Consider the following 9,419-nt stretch of genomic DNA (forward strand, 5'->3'; position numbering starts at 1 on the left):
ATAGATTTATTTCTGGGAAGATGTAACTGTCTGAAGTTGATTCAGGATGGAGGATAGCAGACCAAAATTAAGGAAGGAATGAAATAAACAACAAAGCTTACCTCCAAATTGCCCTGGCGGGATCCTGTGGCAGGAGCAATAAGAAAATTCCTCTTTAAGTAATAAAGATGAACATAGGGGAAGGGAAAGAAAAATAAAATAAGATAAAAACAGAGGGAGGCAAACTATAAGAGATTCTTAACTACACAGAATAAACAGGGATGCTGGAGGGGAGGAGGGGGAGGGATGGGCCAGATGAGTGATGGGCAGGCATTAAGCAGAGCACTTGATGGAATGAGCACTGGGTATAGTATATAAGTGATGAATCACTAAATTCTACACCTGAAATCAATACTACACTATATATTAACTAATTTGAATTTAAATGAAATCTTGGAAGAAAAAAATGACAATTTGAGATACACACACACACACAAAAGAAAAGAAAGAAAGTCTACTATTTCAATTGTTGTTTATCAACACCTGGGAAACGATACCTAATGGAATTCAAGGAGAAAAAGACATAAGGGACATTAAGTATAGAAAGCACAAGTTTTCACTGAAGATAATGGATTGGCTGCAGGTAATGAATTGGCATCTGAAAACCTCTGAACTGAGTATGATTTTAGTAATGCAGTTGATACAAAATACATATATAAAAACCAGGAGCCATTTTAAAGTGGCATGAAAATACATTTGGCATGTTTAGCAATCATTGCTTCTATCTTGTTCCAAACGTTTTCATTACCATGGGAACTCTGAACTATTTTTGAAACTTTTCTGTAAATGTAACATTATTCAAAAATAAAAATTAGCAAAAAGAAAAAAGTGGGCACAAGAGGAAAACATGCCAGCAGTGTTCATATGTGCAGTTATGACTCTAGAAAACAGATCACAGGGGCACCTGTGTGGCTCAGTAGGTTAAGCGTCCAACTCTTGATCTCAGCTCAGGTCTTGATCTTGGGGTCGTGAATTCAAGCCCCTTGTTGGGCTCCACACTGGGCAAGGAGCCTACTTAGAAAAGAAAAAGATCAAAATTTTTTCACACGTTAGCACAAATATAAATCTCCTGAAATAGGGACTGGAAACTTGCAAATACACAGTGAATGAGAATGATGAATTCATTAAATTAGCTAAAATTTTTTGAGGACCTCTATGTGTCAAACACTTGTGCTGTATTTTTTATGTCTTAGCTTATTTTATCATAATTACTATATTTTTATTTCATAAACTAATGTGTTTGCAGTAATGCAGTGATAATAATAAACAGGCATAGGTGCTCAGTAGGTGATAGAGACAATAAAAAAACCCTCTTGAGCATTATCTTCTTTAATCTAATCCTCATGTTAACCTTCTGAAGTGGCTACTATTATTCTCCTAATTTTACAAATGTAGAAAATAAGGCACAGAACATTAAGTAGCTTAACAGATCAGAAGATGTATGAATGGATTTGTAAGTGCTAACTGTGGAATCTCAGGGAACGTTTCTTGCTTGAATGAATAAATGAAGATTTTCCAGATGAAGGAATATAGGAGCATCTTTGATAGAGGAGAACAGAGGTGCTTGTAATGGCTCCTAAAAAGCTGAGAGGAAGAGAAATTGAGGGACACAGGGATGGGGTTGTGTAGAAAGTTTCCATTAAGTGGACTCTTACCAGTGTGTTATCCCCATTTGTACCAGCCAAAATTCATCCTCTGAGAGCTTTCTTCCCCTATACTTGTTTCCCACAGCAGACACTCTGATGACACTGGGGCACCTCTAGTTCTTTATATTCCCTGGGGGATAGATTTTCAACTCAGCTTCAAGGAAGGGCAGGGAGGTGGCATTAGGTACCTATTCTCTGAAATGGTGCAACTGAAGTCCCTCTTTCCAGGACAGTTGAGCTGTAGATGGGGGAGGAGGAGCATATTTACTATTTATAGGTCCTCAGAGTTTGGAATCTGACAGTTCTCATTAAATTAGTTGTGCTGTTATTACTCTGTTCTCTGAGCAACTTGTTTCCCATGGGTGAGGGAGCCAAAATGGAAAATAATTTCTCTTCTGCTAGGTTTGTCCTCTTGGGAGCATCTTGGGTGTCAGATATGTGTATGCCATCCCATGGCCCCTAAGTCATGGCATTCTTTTCTCCATGAGCCTGACCTTCACTGTCTTCTTTCATGAACATTTCCTCAACATTTGACATGGAATTTCTTTGTCTATCAATGGCAGAAGCAGGTGTATTTTTCAAGACTTTGTGAGTCCCAAGTGCTTTGACTTGGGATTGTGAACAGGGTTCTGGACCACACTCAGCTCCCAACAAGTATTGGGTAGTTACATGGAAAAAGGGTGGAGATGGCTCATTGTGTTTGGTGGAGGGTAATAATAAAGCTCATTATTTGCACACATGGAGTTTTCTTTGCAAAAGTCCCGCAGGTCCACTTGTTTAGTTTTTTCATCTGGAGTAAACACATTCATATCTATAAGCTCACATGGCAGAATTTTTCTGGCTATATACCAGGTAGGGTATTCAGGGCATTCTTTCCCAGGGGAAAATCTACTTTGGAAATACTAGTAACTGACAGTGACTTAGAGCAGAGGTTGGCAAACATATTTATAAAAGGCTAGATAATAAATATTTGGGGCGTTGTGGGCCCTGTGTTCTCTGTTGCAACTACCTCATGGCCATCATGGTGCATAAGCACGTATAGACAGTATGTGCACAAGTGGGTGTGGTTGTGGGTATGAATGTCCTGTGGCTGTTCTAACAATTCACCACAACTGAATTACTTAAAACAGTAGGCATATATCACAGTTCTGAGAGGCCAGAATTCTGAAATCCAGGGCTCAGTGTGCTGCCTCCTGAGGCTATACATGGAATTCCATTCCTTGCCTTTCCTGCTTCTAGTGACTCCAAGCATTCCTAGGTTTTGTGGATGCATCCGTCCAATTCCCGTAGTCATGTAGTCTCCTTCTCATCTCTATGTACCTCTTGTCTTTGTGTCTCTTATAAGCACGTCTGTCACTGGATATAGGATCCACTTGGATAATCCAGGATGATTGCATTTTGACATCCTTAATTGTATCTGTAAAGACCCCTTTTCCAAATAAGGTCATATTCACAGGTACTGGAGGTTGGAATGTGGCATATCGGGACCACCATTCATCCCACTACACTGTGTTCCAGTAAAATATTTTTATAAAAAAAGGCTGGTGGATTAGGGGCACCTGGGTGGCTCAGCAGTTGAACATCTGCCTTTGGCTCAGGTTGTGATCATGGGGTCCTGGGATTGAGTCCTTCATCAGGCTCCCTGCAGGGAGCCTGCTTCTCCCTCTGCCTATGTCTCTGTCTCTCTCTATGTGTCTCCCATGAATAAATAAATAAATCTAAAAAAAAAGGCTGTGGGTTAGATTTGATGTATGGGCAGTGGTTTGCTTCCCTTCTTAGTAGATTTAGACATGAGGAGCTGATAATCTTAGAAAACATTGTAAAATTAAAGAAAAATTAAATACGGTTTATCTTATGCTAAAGGGGCTCACCTACTAGAAGTTCATCATGCAGGTTTGCAGTCTCCCCAGACTATGGCTGATTTAACTGTGAGACCCATCCACTATCCTGACCCTCTTTCCAACAGAACTGCATCCTATGCCAATGTACTCCATTAAACTCAACGTAAAGAACTTCAGGGGTGCCTAGGTTAAGCATCAGGGGTGTCAGTTAAGCATCTGCCTTTGCCTCAGGTCCTGATCCCAGGGTCTTGGGATTGAGCCCCTCACTGGGCTCCCTGCTCAGTGGCGAGTCTGCTTCTCCCTCTCCCTCCTTCTGCTCTCTCTCTCTCTTCCAAATAAATAAATAAATAAATAAAGTCTTAAAAAAACAACAACAACTTCAAATCTTAGCTATAGGAGAGTGCCAAGTGGAGACCCAACCAAGGGCTGTCCTTTGGTTCTTGTGCTGATTATTCCAACAGCCTGACAAGCAATTCTCTTACTAAGATACCTGGGAATAGCCCTTCTGAACCACCAAAGCCTAGTGTAAAGAGCACAGACTTCCTGGATTAAATTGTGGCAGCCTTGACCAGGGTGTGGGAGGAGAGAGGAAGGGCTAGGCTGTGTAAGCCTGGTCCCTTCTACCTAACTGGTAAGAGGAGTCATTCTCTGTTCCGGGGTAAGTGGGAGGCCAGAGGGTCAGGAGTAAGAGAGCTGCATGTGGTAATTTCAGCTCTGGCCTTGACTGGAAGATGCCCAGGTGAGCCAGTAACAACTCAATGTGCGGGTCTGAATCGAGTGAATTTTCCCATGCCTGTGTGCTCAGGAACGGGTACCTCTCGGGTCTTCCGGGCAGCCCAGGCGAGCACTATTTTCTTTGGTGCCCTCTGTAATTTGCCAGTGGCTCAGCTAGTCTTTCCCCTCTGGTGCCTTAGGTTTCCAGAAGCTCAGATACAAACCAGTTTCCCCTCTATTTCCCCATGTCTTCCGTTCAGCTCAGGGATGGCCCCATGCAGGGCAGGACCAGGATTAGGAAAGCAGGGTCAGGGATCCCTGGGTGGATCCCTCAGAGACAGAGCAATGCAGGGTAAGGTAAAGGGAAAAGCTTTAATGCCATTTGCAATCTATCCATGGAAGTCACACTGCCATTTCTGTCATATCCTATTTGTTTCACAGGTCAGCCCTATTCAGTGTGGGAGAGGAGTCCATGGTGTGTGTGCATGAATATCAGGTGGTGGGGATCACTGGAGACCATCTTGGAGTTGTCTTGCCTGAGCAGGTTGCTGCAAATCTAATTATAGGAATGATGGATGTCAAAATGGAAAGAGACTGAGATCAGAACTGCCTGAACCATAGGAAGGCAGGATTGTCTATAAAAGTCTTTGGGGGAACAATTGGTTAACATGAATAAAAACAATTCATTTTCAAGGTCATTCCAAGTGTTGGGGGAAGAGAACAGAGTTTTCTCTGGTATATGAAAGTCTGATCCTAACCTGTGAATACAGCACATTTAGTTTACCCATTCATCAGCCATGAAAAAGAATGAAGCATTGAATCAAGCTATAACATGGCTGAACCTTGACAACATTATGGTGAATGAAAGAATCCAGACATAAAGGTCGTATATTTTGTGATTTCACTTACATGAAATATGCAGAACAGGCCAAGCACAGAGACAGAAAGCAAATCTGTGGTTTCTAAGGACTGGGGTGAGGGAGGGAAGGAAGTGGGGAGTGGCTGGCTGCTCATGGATGAAAGGTCTCTCTTGGGGTGATGAAAATGCCCTGAAAACTAGACAGTGGTGATGGCACAATATTGTGAATATATGTAATGCCCTTGGTGATACACTCTAAACTGATTATACTAGTAAATTTTGTGCTGCATTTATTTTACCACAGTAGAAAAAGTCTGGTCCCTCTGGATGTCATCTCACTGCCACACAATAATTATAATGGTGATAACAACTGGAAAGTGAGAGTCATTGAACTGCCGCAGGCAGTGGCAGTCCACACTGGGCTTCTCATGGTAGCTGTTGCTAACATCAGGACGAATGAACCACTGCTGTGCTCTCTTGGTGTGGGCCACCTCTGTGGTCCTTTCATGATGATTCAGCCTCATTTCAGCCCCTTCCAGCCCTGCACAACCTTTGTCATCATGAGTCCATCTGTTTCTTGACTAGGCTGTCCACAGCAGACATTGTGTGGTATTATCTGGTCTCTCATCACAGGGGCTAGCTTCCAAACTTAGGATGTTCAGCTCAGCCTTCTTTGCCTCCCTTTGTGTCTTTGGAAATCTTGTGACCCTTATATGTGACAAATGGAGCCTCATAAGAGCCAAGGAGGCTGAGATTAAAACCTATTGTCTCAGGTTGATCACTGAGATCACTGCACAGACATTCCACTTCTGCTACAGCAACCCCATTTTATGCAGGGCCAAACTATGTGACCATAATTTCCAAGATTCCTGAACAAGATATGAGAGATATAAGCCAAATTTATTTCTTTTTTAGCCTTTAGGATACTCCCTTGGGATCTTGCACCTGGAATTTTTCCATATGTTGTCTTCCTCTTTGGAAGACAGTCCTCTTGAAAGACCTAAAGTGAGACAGGAAATCTTCTATATCCTAGAGGGGAACACAAGCAGCAATCTCTTTGACCTTAGCTAGAATAACTTCTTACTTGAAACATCTCCAAAGGCAAGGGAAACAAGCAAAAATGAAGTATTGGGACTTCATCAAGATAAAAAGCTTCTGTATAGCAAAGGAAACATTTGACAAAACTAAAAGGCAATCTACAGAATGGGAGAAGATATTTGCAAATGACATATCTGATAAAGGACTAGTATCCAAAATCTATAAGGAACTTACCAAACTCAACACCCCAAACCCAAACAATCCACTTAAGAAATGGACAGAAGACATAAATAGACATTTTTCCAAGGAAGACATCCAGATGGCTAACAGGCACATGAAAAGATCCTCAACATCCCTCATTATCAGGGAAATGCATATCAAAATCATGATAAGATACCACTTCATACTTGTCAAAATGGCTAAAATCATCAACACAAGAAACAACAGGTGTTGTTGAGGCTGCAGAGAAAGGGAACCCTCTTGCCCTGTTTGTCGGAATGCAAGCTGGTATAGCCCTCTGGAAAACAGAATGAAGCTTCCTCAAAAAGTTAAAAATAGGGGCACTTGGGTGGCTCAGTCAGTTAAGTGTCTGCCTTCAGCTCAAGTCATGATCCCAGGGTCCTGGGATTGAGCCCCACATGCTTCTCCCTCTCCTCCCTACTTGTGTTCTCTCTCACTATCTGTTTCTTTGTCAAATAAATAAATAAAATCTTTTTTAAAAAGTTAAAAATAGAATTATCCTATGATCCAGCAATTGCACTACTAGTCATTTACCTAAAGGATACAAAAATATAGATTCAAAAGGGAACACGTACCCCAATGTTTATAGCAGCTTTATCAACAATAGCCAAACTATGAGGAGAGCCCAAATGCCTGTTGGCTGATGAATGGGTGAAGAAGATGTAATATATGTATCCAATGGAATATTACTCGGCCATCAAAAAGAATGAAATCTTGCCTTTTGCAATGATGTGGATGGAGCTGGATGGTATTATGCTAAGCAAATTAAATCAATCAGAGAAAGAGAAATACCATACGATTTCACTCATATGTGGAAGTTAAGAAATGAAACAGATGAACATATGGGAAGGGAAAAAAGAAAAAAGAAAGAGGGAAACAAATCATAAGAGACTCTTAAGGATAGTCTCAGTTGGTTGAGTATCCAAATCTTGGTTTCTGCTTGGGCCCTGATCTCAGGATCATGAGATTTAGCCCTGTCTTGGGCTCCATCCTTGGTGTAGAGTCTGCTTGAAATTCTCTTCTTCTCCCTTTGCCCTTCCTCCTGCTCATACTCTCTCTTTCTAAAATAAGTAAATAAAATATTAAAAGAAAGAGCAAACTGAGGGTTGATGGAAGGATGTGGGTGGAAAATGGGCTAGAAACCCATATTGCACCATATGTTAACTAACTAGAATTTAAATTAAAAATTTGAAAGAAAAAGAGGAAGACACTCGTCTGTGGTTCTCAAGTGGGGGGTGGTTTGATCCCAGTGGAACATTTGGGCATATATGGAGGCATTTTAAATTATTGCTGCTTGGCTGGTAATGCTACTGGCACGCAGTGTTTAGAGGCCTGAGATACTGCTAAACATGCTACAATGCACAGGACAGCTTCCATAGCAAGGAATCATCCAGCCCCAAATATTGATAATGCCAAAGTTGAGAAATTCTGCCTACATCAAAATCTCTTTCTTCCTAGGAGCACTGAGCTTTATGACTTAGTCATAATGGAGGACAGCATATAGGAAGAGAAACTAGCTTAATAGTACAGGAACAAAAAACTGGAACATCATAAAAAATTATCTCTTTTTCTGTAACAATAGCTGAAATTTACTTAGGACTTGCCATTTGCATTCTCTGTGCTGGAGCTTTACCATATTATTCTATTTAATCCTTTTGTCACCTGCCTGAGTCATGCATTGTTTTAGGACCACGGAGAAGTGGAAGTGCATGGAGGTTGAGCATTTTTCTCAAGATCATCCTCTATTGAAGGTGGCACCAGCGTTTGAACCCAGTCAGGGAAATTTCAGAGTCCACATTATTAAGTACCCTGTTCCGTTGTCCTTGATCACACTTGTCCAGGAACAGGGTCATTCTTGTTGTCATTGGGAGGATGACATGCTACAGAGAAGCTTTCTCAGAGCCCTCTTCATGTCTCTGTTCCTCAGGCTGTAGATGAAGGGGTTCATCATGGGAGTGACCACGGTATACAGGACTGAGGCGAACATCCCTGTCTCAGAGGCATGTGTCCAGGTGGAACTGAGGTAGACCCCCAGACAGGTTCCGTAGAATAAGGAGACCACGGAGAGGTGAGACCCACAGGTGGAGAATGCTTTATACTTTCCTCCCACTGTTGAGATATTCAATACAGAAGAGACAATTCGAGAATAAGAGAAAAGGATCCCAGCGAGAGGAAAAAAGCCCATAACGCCTGTCACAATATATAATACGACATTATTGGTGAAGGTATTAGAGCAGGCAAGCTTTAGGACTTCAGGGAGTTCACAGAAATAGTGTGGGATTTCAACGACTGCACAGAAGGAGAGTCGCAACATGGTTAAACTCTCAGGAAGGGCCCCCAGAACACTGATGAGCCAGGTCAGGGTGAGTAACTGGGCGCAGAGCTGAGGATTCATGATGACTGTGTAGTGCAGGGGATGACAGACAGCCACAAAACGGTCATAGGCCATTGCAGTCAGAAGTAAATTGTCCAAAAGTCCAAAAACTGTGAAAAAATACATCTGTGTGATGCAGCCTGCATAGGTAATGACTTTGTTCTGAGTCTGGATGCTCAGCAACATTTTTGGGATGGTGGTTGAGGTGAAACAGATATCTGAAAAGGACAGGTTGGAGAGGAAGAAGTACATAGGGGTGTGGAGGTGGGAGTCTGAGCTGATGGCCAGGATGATGAGCAGGTTCCCAAAGACAGTGACCAGGTACAAAGACAGGAACAGCCCAAAGAGAACAGACTGAATTTCTGGCTTCTCAGAAAATCCCAGGAGGAGAAACACTGGAAGCCCTGAGTGGTTTCTCAATTCCATGTAAAAGAGTGTCTGTCAAGAACACAAGAAGCAAGACTAAGTCAATGACCAACAAACAACTCAGAAGCATAATCATCTTTACCTTGAGCCTGATATTGAGGAGAGAATTATTTGCTTAATGGTTTCTTCTCTCTTGTTTGTCATTTTGGGGTTTCCAGATGCTGTCAAATTCCCCCGTGTTGCCACCACCATCTGGAAAACCTATATGAAAAGCTGATTTTGCACTCAGAGCTGACCTCAAT

At 42.0% G+C, this 9,419-nt stretch overlaps 1 protein-coding gene across 1 annotated transcript; it reads right to left on the reverse strand.

The window, feature by feature from the left end:
- Positions 1–8,238: 8,238 nt before the first annotated feature.
- On the reverse strand, positions 8,239–9,177 carry LOC140611416 (olfactory receptor 7C1-like). The gene has a single exon (XM_072788181.1). The coding sequence runs from the start codon at positions 9,175–9,177 to the stop codon at positions 8,239–8,241; it is 939 nt and encodes a 312-aa protein (XP_072644282.1).
- Positions 9,178–9,419: the final 242 nt, after the last annotated feature.

Source organism: Canis lupus, chromosome 19 (assembly GCF_048164855.1).
Source record: "Canis lupus baileyi chromosome 19, mCanLup2.hap1, whole genome shotgun sequence".
Classification (NCBI taxonomy): domain Eukaryota; kingdom Metazoa; phylum Chordata; class Mammalia; order Carnivora; family Canidae; genus Canis; species Canis lupus.